Source organism: Mobula hypostoma, chromosome 2, assembly GCF_963921235.1.
Source record: "Mobula hypostoma chromosome 2, sMobHyp1.1, whole genome shotgun sequence".
Classification (NCBI taxonomy): domain Eukaryota; kingdom Metazoa; phylum Chordata; class Chondrichthyes; order Myliobatiformes; family Myliobatidae; genus Mobula; species Mobula hypostoma.
The window spans coordinates 238,643,547-238,666,351 of NC_086098.1; the positions used below are offsets into that span (position 1 = coordinate 238,643,547).

The 22,805-nt window shown below is 45.0% G+C and overlaps 1 protein-coding gene across 1 annotated transcript in view; it reads right to left on the reverse strand.

Moving 5' to 3' along the window:
• The window catches only part of myo1eb (myosin IEb), a 124,975-nt gene that overhangs the window by 61,293 nt on the left and 40,877 nt on the right, over positions 1-22,805 (reverse strand). The window contains exons 5-6 of the mRNA XM_063041707.1: positions 18,532-18,619; positions 12,558-12,647 (exon numbers count right to left, since the gene is read on the reverse strand). Coding sequence (XP_062897777.1) covers positions 12,558-12,647; positions 18,532-18,619 — 178 coding nt within the window. The remainder of the gene's footprint in view (positions 1-12,557; positions 12,648-18,531; positions 18,620-22,805) is intronic.

Below are 22,805 nucleotides of genomic sequence, written 5' to 3' on the forward strand. Positions count from 1 at the left end.
CAATTTCAGAAAAAATAAATAATGTAGCCCGAACAACAGGAATTCTGCAGATGCTGGAAATTCAAGCAACACACATCAAAGTTGCTGGTGAATGCAGCAGGCCAGGCAGCATCTCTAGGAAGACGTTTCAGGCCGAGACCCTTCGTCAGGACCAACTGAAGGAAGAGTTAGTAAGAGATTTGAAAGTGAGAGGGGGAGGGGGAGATCCAAAATTATAGGAGAAGACAGGAGGGGGAGGGATGGAGCCAAGAGCTCTGCCCCTCTGACTATACCCCTCTGGGTCCCCCCCCACAGTCTTTCTTCCCGGACCTCCTGTCCCATGATCCTCTCATATCCCTTTTGCCAATCACCTGTCTAGCTCTTGGCTCCATCCCTCCCCCTCCTGTCTTCTCCTATCATTTTGGATCTCCCTCTCCCCCTCCCACTTTCAAATCTCTTACTAGCTCTTCCTTCAGTTAGTCCTGACGAAGGGTCTCAGCCTGAAACGTCGACTGTATCTCTTCCTAGAGATGCTGCCTGGCTTGCTGCGTTCACCAGCAACTTTGATGTGTGTTGCTTAATGTAGCCCAAGTTGTCCTGGTCCAGCTTGTTCTTCCAATAAGTGAACACCAGAGGGCAGCACCGAGCGAACACCGGGGGGGGGGGGGGGGGCAACACCGATCAAACACTGGGGGGCAGCACCGAGTGAACACTGGGGGGGGGGCAGCACCGAGTGAACACTGGGGGGGGGCAGCACCGAGCGAACACTGGGGGGGGGGGCAGCACCGAGCGAACACTGGGGGGGGGCAGCACCGAGCGAACACTGTGGGTGGGGGGGGGGCAGCACTGAGTGAACACCAGAGAGCAGCACCGACAGGAAGGGCCAGCCCCAAACCTAGTATGAAATTTAGTGGTTCCAGGGTCTCCTTCGCCGGCAACCACAAAAGACAACTCTGAAGCATGAGGGGCTTATCAAGGCAATGCAGCTCCCAAGCTCCCACATCATCGGTCTCTCCAATGACTAGTGAACAGGACTTACTCTATTTTAAGTCACCTATGTCCAACGGGGTCTTGTGATGACAATAAAAACAGGTGGGAGAATGGATGCTAGATAGCCCAGGTTGGCATGCCCAACAAAAGCATCATGAACACTCTTGGTCTGGCTGGAGGTCTCATACATGGTTCTCATCTCCTTAGCCACGCATATCCAATGGAGAGAGGCTGTTAGATTGTCCCAGGCTGGACTGGCTACCCATCCAGCTTGTGCACTGGGTGCTGACCTACAACATAAGTGGATGCAACGTCCACAGTCGACCCTGGCCAATGCAGGGGCCCTCAATCAAACAGCTTCTAACCAAGTAAATTCCAATTGGCTAGCAGAGACAGAGAGTATCCAACTGGACACAGAGTATCTGTTTCCCAGGGTTGAATTGTCTAATACCAGAGGGCATGCATTGAAGGTGATGGGGGGGGGGGGTAGATTCAAAGGGGATGCGTCCTGTGGGGGTGTGCCTTATTCTGACTGTCAGAAGTCGCTTCCATTGTGATTAGTTAGTTTTGAAACCGCAGCTACTTTTCCCATCAGATAACTGCCTGGTGTCCAGTTTCAAATATCCTGAGTATATAAGTTAGCACGTGGAATGGGCTTGCTCTCTTCTTCCTTTGTTTTAGGCAATAATGCATTTGATGATTGGGAAGGTATATCCTGCGCACACTTTTAACTAAGTATGTTTGTTGAATATTCAGGTTTGTATTGTCTGTAACTTTTGGTCGAAATGTTACTCTTTGTAAATAAGTGATTAATATATCCATTTGAAGTCAGTGCATTTCCTGTCTCACTTGCCAGACCTGTGAACCTGATTCAGCATTACATTTGGGGCTGCGAGCAGGGCACGGCCATTTGGGCAGAAATGCATTCCTTTCAGAGGTTATTTAAAGGAGAGGCCCCTCAGTATGAGAGACACAGAGCGCCAGTGTGGTCTTTGGAAGTCTTGTTGCCAAATTCCCCCTCTGCTTATCCACCTAACATGACAGACGCTCTCTTTCAGTTTAAACCATTTCAAAAAGGGTTGATAGCTATAATCTATAAACAGTTATTGAACTCACGAATGATATCTAATGATAAAATTAAACGTGCTTGGGAATCGGAATTTTCAAGAGTCATTTTCAGATAATCAATAGAGTAAAATTTTTCATTTGGTTAACAACTCATCTATTTGTGCCCGTCATTCCTTGATACAGTTCAAGGTCGTGCATCGGGCCCATATGTCAAAGGATAAACTCGCGCATATTTTCTCCAATATCAATCCTATTTGTGACAGATGTAATACTGAGGTGGCCACTTTAACTCATATGTATTGGTCTTGTATAAAGCTAGATAACCTTTGGAGAGATGTTTTTAAAATGTTATCAGAAGTCTTGGATCTGGATCTACAGCCTAATTTGCTTACGCCAATTTTTGGGATTATCCCATCGGAAGCAGGAAATATTCCTGTTTCCGCTCAACGTATGATAGTCTTTTCAACCTTACTGGCTGGGAGAGCCATTTTATTAAAGTGGAAGGATTCTAATCCACCTAAGGTCTTTTATTGGCTCTCCTCCATTATGTCCTATTTAAGTTTAAAGAAAATAAGAAGTCGGACATTTGATACATCCTTTAAACTTGAGCAAATCTGGCAACCTTTTATCCAATATTTTCATTTAATTTGATTTATTACTCTTTCAATATTTTTTTTCAAAGTTTTAGATTTGATCAGGAAGTCTGTCTTCCTTTTTTTTTGGTTGTATCCTCAGAATGGACTGCCCAGTCCTTTTTTTTTATATATGGTGTAGTGGGGATATTTTTCTCTCCATTTAAAACACAATGTTTTTTCTTTCCGCTTCATGAACTGATAAGAGCAGAATTGCTGTTTTCATTTTTTTATTATATATTTTATGCTAGCTTAACAATATGTATGATTTTGACACTGTCTACCTTAATCTCGGTTTGTATTGTTACTGATATATATATTTGAGATAATTCTCCTCTTGACTGTATTTATGCTCCTTTTAAATCAATAAAAAGATTAATAAAGGAAGGAAGTCTTGCTAGTTTACTGATAGGTTACAGGATGCTGGCAGATTGGTCAGACTGGTTAGATGTTGCAAGGATTGAAATGGGACACGACATTATTTCTATATTTAAATTGTTGGGTTATCCCAGAATAAAAGATAGCCAGCTGGATGCTTTCTAGTTTTTTGCAGCAATTGTAAGAGATCAGTATAAAATGCTTGAGAGTCTTAAGAATAAATTGGAAGGTTCTGGTGACGTCATCGTCTAGAATGGCAGCTTAAATCAATAGCTCCTCCAGAAAAACGCATATATTGCCTTGCTAATCCATCAAATATAAGATCTTTCGAAAATATCTGAATTGATAAGGGGGGCAAGAATGGGGAAAAAGAATGGAGATAAAAAAAGCATCACTGTGTAGCCGATGGACGAGAGAGGTGCAGTGCAAGGCCGAACGTGTGCTAGCGAGGCTGACGATGGGCCTCGTTCAGGCGAAGTGGCAAATATGATAAAAATTCTGGAAGAGATATGGGGATTCCAAAAAGATATAAAACAGCAACTCAATGATATAAAGTCAGAGCTCACCAACGTCAATCAAAAAATAGCGGTGGCAGAGACTCGAATTGAGAAGGTGGGAGATCACGTGCAAAACACGGATGGATACTAAGTAAGACGATAAAAATATTAAATCAACAAGAAAGTAAACTGATTGACCAGGAGGGAAGATCACGACAGAAAAATATCAGGATATATAATGCTCCCGAAGGAGTGGAGGGTTTGTCTATGATGGAGTTTGTAGGAAAGTTGCTGCGGGAAGTGCTGGAGATTTCCTCCACTATGGAGCTTGAAATTGAGAGGGTGCGTCGTGCGCTCGTCCCGAGGCCCACTGGAGACAGAGATGATAAGCCACGCTCAATAGTAATTAGATTCCTTCGATACAATACTAAGGCGGAGGTTCTACGAAGGGCCTGGGGTAAGAAGAAGGTGTTTTTGGACGGGAAATTAATATATTTCGATCAAGATTACCCCCCGGCGGTCCTGCAGAAATGTAGAGAATACTCTGCAGTAAAGCGAATATTAAAGCAAGGAAAGATTAGATTCTAAACTCCATACCCTGCTAAACTGCGGGTGTTTTATAAGGATGGTATGCAACTGTATCAGACAGTGGAAGAGGCGACTACAGAACTGAAGAACAGAGGGCTGCCCGGTAGCGTAGTGAAACCAAGGGAGAGCCCAGCTGAGCAGTAATCCCGATCTGCTTTGGAAATAGTAAGAGAACAGAGAAAGCAGGGGACGGGAGGAGGGTGAGAGAATATCAGGAAGAGACTGAGAGTTTTCCGAAGACAGCCCTCACCCCCTCCAGAAAAGCCATAAGGTTTGGCTAACTTTAAAAGTGTTGATAAGATAAACGGAAGCAAAAATAGACGGTGCTATACCTATTTCAAGAAATACTTATTATAATGTGGATTTTATATTACTCAATTTTTTAAATTCATTCATTCACTCCTTTTTCCCCACCTAAATGAGAATATACATATGGGAGGAATACACGGGGAAATCTTCTCTGTGTAATGGACATAGACTTGTTCACTTACTTTTCTGGGTACTGTAATGGGGGCCTCCAACTCACAGGGAGGAGGGGCTATCCCCCATGGCTAGACATTTCCTCTAGCTCAACCCAGGGTCATCAATAGAGACCCCAGCCTTGCAATCACACCTTCATTGCCTTTTTAAAAAAATTATTCACGTTTCTTGGTTCTTATTTGTTCAGGGAGTAGATCAATTAAGTTTTATTCTGCTAATTTCAATGATATATTGATAAATAAATACACATGGCTAAGGACAAAGTAAAATTCATTTCTTTTAATGTCAATGGGCTGTTAAATCCAATCAAACGCAGTAAAGTTCTATCCAAAATGAAAAAAGAACAAGCCCATGTAGTATATTTACAGGAAACTCACTTAAGTGATAATAAGCTTGAAAAACTAAAGAGAATGGGCTCCACTAATTTGTTTTTCTCCTCATATAAATCAGGACATAGCAGAGAAGTTGCTATTCTCATCTCGAGCAAGCTAAATTTTGAAAAAGTATTCAAAATGGGAGATAAGGAGGGCAGAAATATTCTGGTAAGGGGGAATATAGACGGAAATTCAGTTACTCTATTGAATATATACACACCCCCAGGAAGTGATATTAGTTTCTTTCAGAAAATTACAAATATTATGGAAACGGAAACAGAAGGTCTCTTGATATGTGGGGGAGACTTAACTTTACAATTACAACTAAAGTTAGACTCTTCCAAAAGAAAAACCTATGAAACAAAATCCTTACATAAGAGAGTTAATACACTTCTTGAGGATGTTGGTCTAATTGATATATGGAGGGACCTTTTCCCCGCCAGAAGGGATTATTCTGCCCCCTCCCCATCCTGTATATATGAGAATAGACTATTTCACAACATTTGGAAAAGACAAAGACAAAATAAACACCTGTGGAATTGGGACAATAGATGTAAGTGACCAAAACCTGTTGATTTTGCCCTACAACCAAAGAATACTATTTGGAAACTAAATTCAAGTCTACTCAATGATCACTACTTTAAGGAACAAATTAAAATTAGAATTTAATGATAATGGAGAGGTTTCACCTCTCATTCTATGGGATACTCTGAAGGCTGTCTTGAGAGGGAAAATTATAGCGATATCTTCATATAAGAAAAAAATAAGGAATAAAACATTAGGGGAATCACAAAATAGGCTGAAGGAACTAGAAAAAAAACACAAATTGAATTTGGCACAGGATATGTTAGAGGAAATTTTAAAAATTAGGAATGAAATTAATAGTTTGACTATGCAAGTAATCAGGAAAAATTTAATGTTTCTGAAACAGAGACATTATGAAAGTGGATCTAAGTCTGTGAAAATACTGGTGGAGAAACTGAAGAAAAAGATGGCAAAAAATACAATTCATAGAATTAGGGATACAAGAACAAAAATGATTAAAAAAAAGCTAAGAGAAATTCAAGCAGCTTTTGTAATGTTTTACAAAACTCGATATTCCAAAGTTCCAGGGGAAAGCATAACCCAAACTGAGACTTTCCTGAATTCTCTTGAGTTGCCCACTTTAAGCAAAGAACAAAATAGAACGATGACTGCTGACATAACTGAAGCTGAACTAAAAACTGCAATTAGTAGGCTTAAATTAAGCAAGTCACCAGGATCAGATGGATATATGGCAGAGTGGTATAAAGAATTTAAAACTGAGTTAATTCCTGTCTTACTCCCCACACTGAACTGGACCCTAAGAAAGGCACAAATGCCACCCATCTGGAAGGAAGCGATAATCTCAGCTATACTGAAAGAAGGCAAGGATAAAATGGAATGTGGGTCATTTAGACCCATATCCGTTCTTAATGTAGATTATAGATTATTTACCTCCATCATGGCCAAACGATTAGAAGAGTTTCTACCCATACTGATACATAAGGATCAGACAGGTTTTATACAACAACGCCAAACACAAGACAATATACAAAGGACAGTATGGATCATATACAAAAAAATAAAATTGAAGCAATAGTGATAAACGTGGATGCTTAAAAGGCATTTGATTCGGTTAATTGGAATTTGCTTTACAGAGTTTTACATAGATTTGGTTTCCATGACACAATTATCAAAACTATACAGGCATTATATGACAACCCTACTGCCAGGATTAAAATCAATGGATATTTATCAAATAGTTTTACCCGAGAAAGGGACACGAGATGGGGTTGTGCATGGTCACCGATACTCTTCGCATTATATCTGGAACCATTAGCTCAACACATCAGACAAAATGAAGGTATCAGGGGAATTACTATTAAAGGGACAGAGCACAAATTGGCCTGTTATGCGGATGACATTTTGATCTATATAGGGCAACCAACATACTCTTTACCTAAATTGATGCAATCCTTTGAACAATATGGTCAATTATCAGGATACAAGATCAACATAGATAAAACCCAATTACTTTCATATAACTATAGCCCACCAAGAGAAATTGAAAGTAGATATCCCTGGACATGGCAAACAGTCTTTCAAATATTTGGGCATCATTCTGCCAAAAGATTTGTCAAAATTATCAAAATGCAATTATCAGCCTATAGATTAAAAAATTAAGGAAGATATAACAATATAGAATCTAATTCCTTTTTTTAATCTCAGGTCAAGGACTGAATCCATTAAAATGAATATATTGCCCAGACTATCATATCTCGTTCAGACCTTACCAATAGAGATTAATCAGAATCAATTCAATGAATGGAACAAAATGTTATCAAGATATATATAGCAAAGTAAAAGGCCTAGAGTTTGTCTCAAAACTTTGCAATTAGCCAAGGAAAAGGGGGGATGGGGCCTACCTTCTCTTAGAGATGATTATTTTGCAGCACAGTTGAGAGCTGTGATGTGTTGGTGCAACCCATATATGGCGCTCAATGGAAAAACATTGAGGAAAGGATACTTCCCACCCCCATACAGGCAATTTTGACTGATAACAACCTACAAAGGTACATAAATACTATTGATAACCCATGGGTGAAATGGACTCATAAAATATGGAAAACTATTATAAAAGAATATAAGCTAGAGGGAGATACTGCAATTCTTAAGTGGTGTGCATATGACTCGGATTTTACGCCGAATAAACTGGATGCTAGATTTAAGGACTGAACAGCTAAAGGAATAACAGTTCTTTGCAATATAATGAAAAAATGAACACCATTCAGTTTTGAAATGCTCAAAGAGAAACACTTATTAGAAAAACAAGACTTTTATCGGTATCTACAGATGCGACAGTACGTTAATAGGAGGGTTAAAAATGTAACCAAGGCAAGTACATGTTTGATAGAGCTATTTAGAAAAGCATATAATTCAGATAACGGTAGTAGAATCATTTCGAGCATGTATAAGGGTTTGTCAAATCTTAAAACACATTCGACTTCACACATTAAAACAAAATGGGAGAAGGAAGGAGGGATAATAATATCTGAGGAAGAATGAACAATAATATGGAGGTATCAATGGAAGTGTACCAGTTCACAGAAATGGAGGGAGTTCAGGTGGAAAAACTTGATAAGATATTCTATTACACCCTCTCAGAAATCCGATTATGATAATAACCTCCCTGTTAGCTGGAGAAATTGTGAAAATCAAAATGCAAACCATTATCATATTTTCTGGGAATGCCCCTTTATCAAAGACTATTGGAGTGGCGTACACAATGCCCTACGAAATATCTTTAAATGTGAAATACCCTTAGAAAGTAAGACCATATATTTTGGGTATATAGCTCAAGAATGGTCGAAAAGAGATAAGTATTTAATGAATATACTGCAGGTGGCTGGTAAAAAGACCCTTACCAGGAAATGGTTATCACAGGGGAGCCCAACTTTAAGTGTATGGATGGAAACTACAATGGACATTTACAAAATGGGAGAAGATAACAGCATCTGTTAATCATAAGTTGGAACAATTTAATTCATACTGGGAAAAATGGTTTAACTACATCAGGGGCCCCCAACCTTTTCTGCACTGTGGATTTGTTTAATATTGACAATACTCTTGCGGACCGGCCGGCCTGGGGGTGGGGGAGGGGGGTGTTCAAGTAGGGTTAAACTCACCTCAACATGTCTTTTACAATTAGGGTTGCCAACTTTCTCACTCCCAAATAAGGGACAAAAGTAGCAGTCAAATCCCGGGACAATTTACCCCAGGAAAGACTACCATGACCATGAAGCCTTGCACGGGTACCTGTGTGTGCATGCGTGACGTGCCCATGCGTGACCTGTGCATGCGTGTACGTGCCCATGCGTGACCTGCCCATGCGTGACGTGCCCATGCGTGACGTGCCCATGCGTGTACGTGCCGATTTTTTCCCCCCACAAATCGGTTTTGGCTTAATCTTCCCGACTACACTGTAAATACATTATTTCTTCTTTATATAGGCTGTGTACTTATCATATCATTCCGGCTTTTACTATACGTTAGTGTTATTTTGGGTTTTATGTGTTATTTGCTATGATTTGGTAGGTTATTTTCTGGGTCTGGGAATGCTCAAAAATTTTTCCCATATAAATTAATGGTAATTGCTTCTGAGCTTCACGCCATTTCGGCACGAAAGGTTTCATAGGAACGCTCTACCTTAGCGGGGGAAATACGGGACAAGAGCGGTCCCGGGGACAAATCAATTTAGCCCAATGTACAGGATGTCCCAGCAAATACGGGACAGTTGGCAACCCTCTGCTCAAGTTCAGTGCGTGACAGGGAATGAGGAAAGGTGCAGCTGACTCATATCGTTTCCTCACAGCCCGGTAGCTCATGCTTTGCGGCCTGGTACTGGTCCGCGGCCCGGTGGTTGGGGACCCCTGAACTACATAACACCTCATAGGCCTGATTTTATCCTCACAAATCAGTGAATATGTTGTAAAATAAAAGATCACTCCCTTCTTGTACATAGTTTTCTCCTTTTGCTTGTTCTTTCTTTCCTCCCTTTTCTATAGGTGTATAGCTCAGGCAAATATTACGTGGAGATTTGTGACAAATATAATTATATGATACATATGTATAATATCTGAAATACATCTTATGGAAATGTTTGTTTGATGATGAACTTCAATAAAAAATAAATTACAAAAAAAAAGAACGAACTGGAAGATCTCAGTCAGCGCTGTATTATTCTGAGTGAATCATTATCGATGGTTCAGAGTAGGGCTGTGATATTAGAAGATATGAATATACAGATAGCCTGTTGGCTAACGAAAATAAAGAAATTAGAGGTGGCTTGAAGGGCCAGTTGGGAACCTGATCCCACTAAGGTTCAAGCTATGTTGGGACGGGGCGACGATCCTACTGTGGAGCTGGGAGGTGGGGATGTCTGGCTGGATGATAAATATGAGGGGGAGCGAGTAGCATGGACCCCTCAGTTTAATCCCAGAGATGACCACCTTCTCTCTGTGTGTGTCTGAAACAGTACGGGCCAGCCCAGTAATTACACATTCCCACAGCCACCATGGGGGGCATTGACCCACAGCTTCTTCCTCTCGGGGGAGAAAGCTCAGGAACGTGGGGGAATGGTGTAATGGAGAAGTTCAAGACAACAGAGCTCAGAGAATTCTCCACTGATGAATTAACGAGTTTAGAGGATAGATAGAGACAAAAGGCTAGGGGTCTATGGCCGTGTGCTTATTGAGGATATGGGATGAGGGTGGTATCGGTGTGTCTATCTAATAGAGAGATGAATGCTTTAGGAAGCCTGTTGTCCCAACACGTGATCAGCAATGCCCTGAGGACACTGCTTGTTTCCCTAAGCAGAATGTATCACTATGGATTCAGTTAATGTCAGCAGTTAAACTGAGTAACCACTCTTACTGAGCAGAATTTAAAACCCCAAGTGTAATGGAAAACAGAACTAAACCACCATAGTGGTATCCCACCGGAGAACATTGAATCAACTTCTGGAATGGTGGGGGGGGGGACATGGTTACGGAGATGGTTTTCCCAATAATAGCACCAGCTGTTAGTCATCCTGTAATACAGCGATTCAGTTATTACAAGGATAGAGTATGTAGAAGAGGGCGTGTGTGGCCAAGTACGAAAGTTAGATAAGCAGATGGGAAGTGGGGGATCCTGCATATCTCGTAAATAAATGTTTTTAGTCATAGTCATAGTCATACTTTATTGATCCCGGGGGAAATTGGTTTTCGTTACAGTTGCACCATAAATAATAAATAGTAATAGAACCATAAATAGTTAAATAGTAATATGTAAATTATGCCAGTAAATTATGAAATAAGTCCAGGGTGTCTGACCCTCCAAGGGAGGAGTTGTAAAGTTTGATGGCCACAGGCAGGAATGACTTCCTATGACGCTCTGTGCTGCATCTCAGTGGAATGAGTCTCTGGCTGAATGTACTCCTGTGCCCAACCAGTACATTATGTAGTGGATGGGAGACATTGTCCAAGATGGCATGCAACTTAGACAGCATCCTCTTTTCAGACACCACCGTCAGAGAGTCCATTTCCATCCCCACAACATCACTGGCCTAAATCTGGGGTTCTGGAGGAGCAGGTAAATGGGGTTCCAACACCCACCCTCTGTGCAAGGTGGAAATGCTGTCAGGAGGAGCAAGAAAGGGAGACTGTTGAGGGGGAAAGGTCATTCTTCAAGTCCTCAGCTGATAAGGGTTCCTTTTATCCTCTGCCAGACTCCTCACATTCCACTCAGGTTTCCCTGCAAAGGGTATTGGCTAACGTTCATCAGGGGGTGGGTTAGTGGCTCATTGTTGAAGGGAGGGGGTCATTTGAACTGCATCCCCCTTGTGAGGGGTGTGTGTGTGTGCGCGCACGCACGTGTGCAGACTTTGACTTTAAGAGACTCTGTGGATGTGTTGGATCCTGCCAAGTTGGTTTGTCCTTATTAATTGTTCTCTGATAAGTGCTGTCTCTCTGTGAGAAATTAACTGTCTGTTTTAAGTTTTTTCAGTTCCATAGGAAGTTTTAAAGAAGAGGAATACAGCCCTGGCTTTGTGATTTGTGTTTTGTGTTCTGTGTTCTAATCTGTTACTTTGTTTCTTGTGATTGTTTAGCCAGTTACTTTGTTACTTATTTCCCCATGTAACTGGTTTTAAGAATGAGTCATTTTTCATACTGGCCGCATGAAATTTGAGTAGAAATTTGAGCAATTTTATTCTGGATATGAGATGTGCAGATTTCAGAGGGAATTGAGCATTTGGAGAGCAATTTTTGTAGTTCTATTGTTTTTGTGTATTCTAAATGTCCAGTGATTAATCGGGAGCAAGTAAATTTGTATCTCCCTGCATCACAGAATGCTTGGATGGAGACAATGTTTCCATCGTAGGTGAGTTGAGAACCAGAGGGAAGAGCCTCAGAATGTTCCTTTAGAAGGGGCGTCACGGTAGTGTTGTGGATTGCTTGATGCTCTACAGCACTTACAATCCTGGTTCAATGTTTGTACGTTCTCCCCATGACCATCCGGGTGCTCCGGTTTAATCCCACATTCCAAAGACGTACTGGTCAGGGGTGGTGAAGTGTGGGTGTGCTCTGTTGGTGCTGGAAGCATGGTGACACTTGCGGGCACATCCTCAGTCAGTGTTGGTTGTTGACACAATTTCACTCTGTGTTTTGATGTACACATGACAAATAAAGCTAATCTCTTTGACTAAGCTGAGGAGGAATTTCGGAGGTGGGTGGTGAATCTGTGAAATTCATTGTTACAGATGGCTGTGTATTAAGGCGGAGGTTGACAGATTCTTGCTTAAAGGTTACAGGTGAGAATGGGTTAAGTTGTCAGCCCTGATTGAATGATAGGGCTGACTCGAGGAGTCGAATGGCCGAAATCTACCCCAATATTTTATGGTCAGCAAATTCGCATTTCGTCCCTCTGACCCCCCCTCCCCTCACAGAGACCAGGGAGAATTTTTAATAATACTTGTTCCAAAGACTTTGAAAGGAAATAAGGGTACGTACAAACCGGCTGGAGTTATTGTTCCGCACCGTCTTTGCGTTCCCAAAAGCCTCCAGTAAAGGGTTGGACTTCAGGATGATATCCTTCACTTGCTGTAGGAGACAAGGAAACAGGAAACGGGTCAATCCCACCCGTGCAGAGAGATCAGTCGCGTGAAGAAACGCTGAAGAGTCGCTGCCCTGTGTTTTCAAATGTCCCGCTGCTACCTAGAAGTGTTTCTTTGGCCAAGAGTCACTTTACCATTTCCTGTATGTTCAGATATTCCTGCAGGTACAATCAGTCAACGTAGAGGGTGGGGAATCTGTGAAACCCTAAGGCACCACGGTAGTGTAGCGGGTAGTGAAATGCTATTACAGTTCGGGGCATCCTCTGTGCGTTCTCCTGGTGAAATGCATGGGATTTCTCCGGGGGCTCTGGTTTCCTCCCACAGTCCAACTGGTCGTTGTAGTTGGGCTAGGGTTAAATCAGGAGTCGCTGGGAGGTGCGACCCGTATTTCACGCTGTGTCCCAATAAGCGAATAAATCAGCTGATCTCATGTATCTAAGGCCGCACTCAAACTGTTACTTGTACATTGTGTTTTAGGGCACTTTTTAGATGACATTCAGTATTTGTTAGGGTTGTGCTGCATCAGACCCAGACTGTTCTCCTTTACACCAGTGAACAAGCTTGAATCGTGAAAGGAACCGCAGAGAGCTGTGGGCACAGCTCAGTGTATCACCGGAACCAGCCTCCCCTCTGCCTACACTTCTCACTGCCCCAGTAAAGCATCCAGCAGAACCAAAGACCCCACCCACCCCCAACACTGTCTCTTCTCCCCTCTCCCATCGGGCAGAAGGTACAAAAGCCTGAAGGCTCGTACTATCTGGCTCACAGTCTGTCCCATTATCACCGGACTACTGAACAGTTCCCTCGTACGAGAAGGTGCCCTCATAATCTACCTTGGCAAGGCCTTGTGCCTTATCGTCTGCCTGCACTGCACTTTCTCTATGACTGTGACACTTTATTCTGCATTTTGTTACTGCTTTTTCCTGTGTAGTACAAACTACTGGAGCTTTAAATGATCTGCATAGACGGCAGACAAAACTAAGCTTTCCACTGTCCCCTGGGACAAGCGGGAGGGGCGGAGGGAGAGGGAGAGAGTGGGGCAACGGGAGAGGGTAGGGGTAAGGCAGTGACAGAGCGAGGAGGGGGAAGAGGGAGAGGGCGGCAGGCAGGTGAATGGAGAGAGGGGAGGAGATGAAGAGCCATCCACACAGCTGACCTGTTTCATCTCTGAGGTCGGAACGGCTGCAGAGGGATGCTCAGGAGCGTTCCCCTGGGTCACTGGGGTTCACAGTCTCTCTGGGGAGTCGGCCAGCTCACTCAGTTGCCAGCTCCTTTCACAGATTACTTCCAGCGCCGTGTGGGAACACAGACTGCCAGAACCAGGACAGAAGGCAGCGGTGCCGAACAGCAGGAGGGCGATCGTGCTGGAGTTGGCAAAGGCAGGGAGTCGGAGAGAGGGTGCTGAAGTCAAGGTAAAACTTTTAGGAGAGCAAAAGGCAGCATCATGGAGCTGGAGACTACGTCAATGACTTCTCCTGGGAACTGCTAGAGTGGTGAAAGAGCTCGGAAACAAGTTCTTCCAGTCAGTACACGGACAGCGGTGACCAGAAACAAGTTTCCCAGTCGGTACACGGACAGCAGTGACCAGAAACAAGTTTTCCAGTTGGTACACGGACAGCGGTGACCAGAAACAAGTTTTTCCCAGTCAGTACACGGACAGCGGTGACCGGAAACAAGTTTTTCCCAGTCAGTACACGGACAGCGGTGACCGGAAACAAGTTTTCCAGTTGGTACACGGACAGCGGTGACCGGAAACAAGTTTTTCCCAGTCAGTACACGGACAGTGGAGACCGGAAACAAGTTTTCCAGTCGGGACACGGACAGCAGTAACCGGAAACAAGTTTTCCAGTTGGTACACGGACAGCGGTGACCGGAAACAAGTTTTCCAGTTGGTACACGGACAGCAGTGACCGGAAACAAGTTTTTCCCAGTCGGTACACGGACAGTGGAGACCGGAAACAAGTTTTTCCCAGTCGGTACACGGACAGCGGTGACCGGAAACAAGTTTTCCAGTCGGGACACGGACAGCAGTGACTGGAAACAAGTTTTTCCCAGTCGGGACACGGACAGCAGTGACCGGAAACAAGTTTTCCAGTCGGGACACGGACAGTGGAGACCGGAAACAAGTTTTCCAGTCGGGACACGGACAGTGGAGACCGGAAACAAGTTTTCCAGTCGGGACACGGACAGTGGAGACCGGAAACAAGTTTTCCAGTCGGGACACGGATGGGTCACCAAGGTAGCAGAGTGGTTAGCCCGACATTCTTACAGCTCTGGGCATCAAGAGTTCAATTCTGGTGCTGTCTGTAAGAAGTTCGTGCGTCCTCCCCATGGAATGTGTGGGTTTCCTCAGGGTGCTCCAGTTTCCTCCCACAGTCCAAAGACTTACTGGTTAGTATGTCCTGTGCTTAGGCTACAGTTAAATAGGTGGTTTGCTGGGCGGTGAGGTACGAAGGGCTGGAAGGGCCCATTCCACACTGTATCTCTAACTAAATAAAAATTCTCCGGGCCGCCTGTTGCTTCTGCAGGCTGGAAGAGGCTGTGCGCCATATATACATTACGTGGAGTGTACAAGGTCACAGCCCCTATTCTCACATCTGTGGGAGCTGCTCCTCTTCGTCTGGCTGCATTTTGGCCCTACACTCTTCATCTTTGCTCATCCAGTACGGAGGGGTGCAGAAAAGAGGAGGTTGTCCTAGTGAATCTGCTCCTGGGCTGTGTAAGGTAGCTATTCATGGGTCCTGGAGATGGGCAGTGGAGATTTCTGCCTGGACTGGGTAAGATAGGTACCCGTGGGTCCTGGAGATGAGCAGTGGAGGGTTATAGAGATGGGCAGTGGAATGTTCTGCCCGGACTGGTTAAGATAGCTATCCATGGGTCCTGGGGATGGGCAGTGGAGATTTCCACCTGAGCTGTGTAAGACAGGTATCCATGGGTCCTGGAGATGAGCAGTGGAGGGTTTTACAGATGGACAGTGGAGTGTTCTGCCCAGACTGGTTAAGATAGCTATCCATGGGTCCTGGAGACGGGCAGTGGAGATTTCTGCACGGGCTGGGTAAGGTAACTACCCATGGGTCCTGGAGACGGGCAGTGGAGGGTTCTGCCTGGGCTGTGTAAGATAACTACCTGTGGGTCCTGGAGTTGGGCAGTGGAGATTTCCGCCCACGCTGGGTAAGATAACTACCTGTGGGTCCTGGAATTGGGCCGTGGAGATTTCCACCCACGCTGGGTAAGATAACTACCTGTGGGTCCTGGAGTTGGGCCGTGGAGATTTCCGCCCACGCTGGGCAAGATAACTACCTGTGGGTCCTGGAGTTGGGCCGTGGAGATTTCTGCCTGGGTTGGGTAAGATAGCTCTCCGTTGGTCCTGGAGTTGGGCAGTGGAGGGCTCTGCCCGGGCTGACAATGTTTGGGGGTATTTCCCTGCCCGGTGAGCTGTGGAAAAGAACATGCTGTGTCCACTGGGAACAGAAAGGTATATTAAGACCATTGGGCACAGTGGAGGATAAATGCCATCTCAATAAGGATGGTAATCTGTTAGTTTCGTCTGTGAGAGTCATGATTTGTCTGATTTTAGTATGTAATATGATTGTACTCTGGTGGTTTGAATTCATAATAAATGTACTTTTGTAAAAATAAGAGCTGAGACACGAAGGGCAGAGAGAAGAGTCACACGTCCTCAAGCAGAAAGTGGAGAAAGAGGGGCCGGATTGTGGGGCTTCTGATGACCTGTGAAGTTCAGAATGACCTCCGGAGAGCAGAGAGATTCTACAAAACACCACTAAACTACCCCATCCACCTTCCTTCGCCTTCAACCTGGTCTCCCCCTACCCCACCTCCTTATTCTGCCTCCTGCTCCCTTCCTCTCCAGTCCTGAAGAAGGGTTTTGAGCCAAAACATCGACTGTTCATTCCTCTCCACAGATGCTGCCTGACCTGCTGAGCCCCTCTCATAACGTTTTCTGTGTGTTCAGCATCTGCAGAATCTCTCGTATTTAATATTTCAGTAATCTTGTCTGTGTGTATATCGTATGATTAAGCATGTCTGTTCATTTAAATAATTAGTTATCGGTTACATGGGTAAAAATTATGTAAATTGCAAACATCATCTTGCTACCACGAGATGCGCGCGCGCCTCACTGAAAGTAAACACGAAGCTCGACCCATATTCCTGGACTCCTGTGTCTTCCTTTGAATTAGTTTAACGCTTTGAACAAATATCACGCTTGTGTTTATCATTTATTCAAGGACAGTTCAGCACGGTTTACTGAATTCCCGTAGAAAGTGGTTGCATCGCGGCTACAGCAAGTCGGGATCGTAGGGAGCTGCAGAGTGTAGTGGAATCATTCCTCCCCACCATCGGCAGTTTATGCAGGAGATGCTCACGATCCCTCCGTCCAGGCCGTGCCACCTTCTCACAGCCCCCATCGGCCGAGAGGTCCAGAAGCCTGAAGTTCCACCTCACCAGGTTCAGGAACGACTACTTCCCTTCAACCATTCGGTTCTCGAACCGACCCGACCGGCACAACCCACATCACAGCCTGGGTGCTTTGCGATGCAATGGACTCTGTTACTTTTCACTCTGATTGGGCTTTAATGTTCTCCTGGTCAATGCAGCTTATCCTGATGCTCTGAGCCCGTGATGCTGCTACAAGCAGGTTTCTCATTGCTCCCGTGAAGACATGCAATTCTGCTTTTTCACTTTACTTATTTAGAACGCGGAGTGAACCTTCCAGCACTTCGAGCTGCAACCCCTGACGACCCCAACTTAACCCTAACCTAATCACAAGACAATTTACAATGGCCATTAGCGGCATGGTAGCGTAGGGGGCAGCACAACGCTTTACGGTGCAAGCGACCCGACTGCTGCCTGTAAGACATTCGTACGTTCTCCCTGTGACCGTGCGGGTTCAATTCCCACTGCTGCCCGTAAGACGTTCCTACGTTCTCCCTGCGACCCGACTGCTGCCTGTAAGAAATTCCTATGTTCTCCCTGCGACCCGACTGCTGCCCGTAAGACGTTCGTACGTTCTCCCTGTGACCCGACTGCTGCCTGTAAGAAATTCCTATGTTCTCCCTGCGACCCGACTGCTGCCCGTAAGACGTTCGTACGTTCTCCCTGTGACCCGACTACTGCCTGTAAGACGTTCGTACGTTCTCCCTGCGACCCAGGTTCAATTCCCACTGCTGCCCGTAAGACGTTTGTACGTTCTCCCTGCGACCCGACTGCTGCCCGTAAGACATTCGTACGTTCTCCCTGCGACCCAGGTTCAATTCCCACTGCTGCCTGTAAGACGTTCCTACGTTCTCCCTGCGACCCAGGTTCAATTCCCACTGCTGCCTGTAAGACGTTCCTACGTTCTCCCTGCGACCCGACTGCTGCCTGTAAGACATTCGTACGTTCTCCCTGCGACCCGGGTTCAATTCCCACTGCTGCCTGTAAGACGTTCCTATGTTCTCCCTGCGACCATGTGGGTTTTCTCCGGGTGCTCTGGTTTCCTCCCACAGTCCAAAGACATGCCAGCTGGTAGGTTAAGTTGGTCATTGTAAATTATCCTGTGAACGGCACAGCTCAAAGGGCTGAATGCGCACTGCATCTCTATAAATAAATAAATCTACCCGGAACATCTTTGGACCGCGGGAGGAAACCGGAGCACCCGGAGAAAACCCACACGTTCCACAGTGAGGACGTACAGTGACCCTTTAGAGAGGTCGCTGGAATTGAACTGTGAACTCTGATACTCAGAGCTGTAATAGCTCACTGCCACGTTACCATGGCAACTGACAATGAACTCGACCTTGACTTCGAGGGGGCTTCAACATAGCCTGTGGTGAAGAAGGTGGGGTAACAGTCCATGATGCTGAACTTACCTGAACCTTGGGACCTCCTCCCGACACTTTGGAGATGTAACTCATTATAAACTTGGCGCCCACAGTTTTCCCAGCTCCACTTTCCCCACTGCAAAGAGAGAGAGAAAAGTCAACAGAAGTATTTACGCGGGGTGATTGATAAGTTCGTGGCCTATGGTAGAAGGAGTCAATTTTAGAAAACCTAGCACATTTATTTTTCAACATAGTCCCCTCCTATATTTACACACTTAGTCCAGCGGTCATGGAGCATACGGATCTTGGACCTCCAGAAAGTGACAACAGCAGGGATGACTGATAAGTTTGTGGCCTAAGGTAGAAGGAGATGAGTTATTAACTTCAAACTTTCTGCTTTATCACTCAAATAGTTGAACTGCACGTGCATGTAACGAGAGCTGTATATCTCATCTCCTTCTACCTTATGCCACAAACCTATCAATCACCCCAGCTGTGGACCACTTCCTGGAGGTTCAAGACGCCGACTTCTACAAAGGGATCCATATGTTCCACGACTGCCGGACTAAGTGTGTAAATGTAGGAGGGGACTATGTTGAAAAATACATGTGCTAGGTTTTCTAAAATTGACTCCTTCTACCTTAGGCCACGAACTTATCAATCACCCCTCGTATATTGGCAAAGGAGCAGGGTCGGTTTTTCACTCAGGAGTGGGGCTGGGCTGAGCAACGAGGGACGGCTACTGGAGCTGTATAATACGTCTTTGTGTTGGGTTCAGGAGGGATGAGGAGTATTTGGAAAAGGTGCAGCAGAGGGTCATCAGGCTGCTGCCTGGATTAGAGGGGATGAGCTACAATGGGTTATGGCATCATACGGCAAGGAAATAGGCCCTTCTGCCCAACTGGTCTCTGCTGATCACAGCATTCACCCTCCTAGTCCCCGTTACCTGCGTTCGGCCCATAATCCTCCCCTCCACAGACTTATCCAAATGCCCCTTAAATGTTTCAGTTCTCCCCACCCTGACCACTTTCTCTGGCAGCTCATTCTAGGTACTCTGTGTAAAGAAGTTACCTGTCAATCTCTCCCCTCTTACATCGCGTCCGTTAGATTCCAATCACACTCGTATTCCGTTATTCTTCTTGTCACTGAGCTCTCCTCCCTTGTGTTTCATAATTTATTTACCTAGCAGTACAACATGGAGCAGACTCTGCTGCACAGATATCCACCTGATTTAACACTATCCTAGTCACCGGACAATTTACAATGACCAATTAGCCTAAGCCATACGCCTCTGGACTGTGGGAGGAAACCAGAAAACCTGGAGGAAACCCACAGGAAACAGGGAGAACGTACAAATTTCCTTACAAAGGTCACCGGAACTGAACTCCAAACTCCGATGGCCCAGGCTGTCACTCAATTTCACTCACCCCATCACTGAACTGTTCCCACAACCTGCGAACTCACTTACAAGGACCCTTCATCTCATGTTCCCTCGATATTTATTGCTTAGTAATAATATTTAATTAATATCATTTTCTCTTTTGTATTTGTGGAGTTTGTTGTCCCTGGCACTCTGTCCTGTTGGGGTGATCTTCCATAGGTCCTGTTTGTGTTTCCTGGATTTACTGACTCTGCCCACAACAAAACGAATCTCAGGATTGTATATGGTGACATGTACGTTCATTGATAATAAATTTATTTTTGAACTTTGAGTTTGAATGGTGGCATGTTAACTGCTACGCTACTGTGGTGCCCCTAAATTTTAAGAAATCATATTAATATTATTTTATATTAACATAGGAAATTAAAGAGAGGGTGGACTAACGGGTTGTTTTCTCAGAGAGTCGGAGGTTATAGATGGACGGCCAGAATGTATCTCCGCCAGGGCGGGAATGTTGAGGGCACAGATTGAAGAGGAGAAAGGGAGAGTTTAAAAGGGATGAGCGAGGCATGTTTTATTTACACAGAGAGGGACGGGTGCCTGGAACGGGCTGCTGGGTGAGATAAGAAAGTGGCCGTGAACATGCAGGGACAGAGCGATGTGGGTCACATGCGGTCAAGAAGGGGTTAGTTTAATTTGGCATCATGCTTGACATAATTATGGTTAATACCAGGTCATTACAGGAACAGTTATTACCCTTCAACCATCAGGTTCCTGAATCAGTGAAGATAAGTTCACGTACCTTAATACTGAACTATTCCCACAACCAATGGACTCACTTTCAAGGGCTCCACAGCTTATGTTCCCAACAATATTTATTCATTTTACACAGTTTGTCTTTTGCACAGTGGCCATTAGTCGGTCTGATTGTAGTCTTTCATTGCTTTGTATTGTGTTTTACTGTGATTGCTCACAAGAAAATGAATCTCAGGGTTGTATATGGCAACATATACCTACTTTGATAATAAATTTACTTTGAACTTTTTAAACTTTGGAAGTATAGGATGATGTTAAAGGTAGGTTTATTTTAAACACAGAGGGTGGCGGATGTGCGAAACGCCCTGCCAGGGGTGGTAGAGGCAGGTACGTTAGGGGCATTAAGAAACGTTTAGATAGTCACGTCAATGACTGAAAAATGGAGGGATATGTGAGAGTGAAGGGTTAGATTGATCCTAGACTAGGGGTTAAAAGGACGGCACGACGTTGTGGATGGAGGGCCTGTGATGTGCTGTGATGTTCTATATTCCAGGGACAGAACATTGGTTTTGTGGTTGTCATAGGTGGGGGGAGGGCACAGTGGGGATAATCTCCTACTACCTCAATAGCGTGTGTCTCAAATAGCCTTCGACAACCAAGTCCAGCTCTTAGCCTTCACAGACAGCTTAGCTACTCAGCCAAGTGGAATAGTTTCTAGAAAAGGCAAAGGGGGGGGGGGTTGCTGGCGCTTTAAAACCAGTCACCTCAGGCCAATGGGACTCATCTAGAAGGAGGGAAACTTGGATCTCAAACCTCTGCTGCCTTGTGACTACACCCACTCATGGGAAAGGCTTCAGGAGCAAATCCCAAGGAAAAATCCAGAGCTGGAGTCCTTAAGGCAGTCCAACGCTGACTGGCAACTCCTGCGACGCCGCTGGTGACAAACTGCATCAGTCCCTGCTGGTTCCTTTGGATTCACAAGCTGCGTGGAGAGGGGGGACCTGCTGCATATTGTAGTACCCTGGCTTGTTGTATTGGCTCGCGTGTCAACATAGACAACTAGGACGCAACATCCATGGGCAACGTCAACCAACAGAGGGCCTCCTCCAGGAAGAGTGACTCATAATCTTCAAGGATAAAGACTGTCCACCCGAACTCAGCTTTGGTCTGTGTGTAACTGCACATCCACTTGTGACTTTGTCTACTTGAGGAGGAGATTAGCAATGGGCTACACACCTCAAGGAAAGAAGCAATGCTTCACTGAGAAGACAAAGTCTTTACCTTTTCGATCTGGGTTCAGATTTCCATCCTTGACCAGTCCTGCTGCTGCTACTTATCGTTGAATTGCGTTTATTGTCATCTGCACAAGTACAATGAAAATCTTGCTTGCAGCAGCATCATCGGCATGTAGATTCAGACTCAGAGGGTGGCTATTCAGCCCACTGGCCTGTTGCCAGCTCCTAGGAAAAGAATCAGAGGGAGGGGGAGCCGCGTGGCCTCAGTTGTGTCGTGGACCGGACCTTTATGCAGTGGGGTCACCCAGGGGAAGAGACGCCAGAGACAGTGTGAAGCAGGAAGTGTCCATGTTTGGTTGGGAACTGGCTCCTCCTGTCAGTGCTGCCCTCCAGTGTTTGCTCAGTGTAAGACGAGCTGGAATGCGTTCGTCTGCGGCTGCACTAGGGTGAGATGAGGAACTGCTGCAGACTTGTTCTTGCAGAAACATGGCTCCAGGAAAACATCCCATGCAGCATCAATCTACAGGCCAGGACACTCTGGGACTTGTGCTAATATTATGATTTTTGTTGTAACTATGTTTTTCTGCTATCATAATTAATATGCCCTATGTGCCTTGCGCTGTGTGTGACTGTTGTTAATACAGTCACACACAGCGCAAGGCCCTGAGAGGAACGCTGTTTTGTTTGGTTGTATTCATGTGTATGGTTAATGACAATTAACCTTGAACTGCCCTCCCTCGCCTCTCCCAGTTTGCCTACTTACTTAAGACCATCACTCCTACTGGAGTGCAGGCTGCCAACAACAGCTTGCCGAAGTCCTCTGTCCTGGGCCAGTCGTTCAAGTTGTCCCCGCGTGCCACCCATCTTCGAAGATCCTTCCTCTCCCAGGGATGAAGTCTTTGGAGTTTCTGTCAGCCCCTTGCCCAACCCTCCTCCTTCCGCAGACAGGC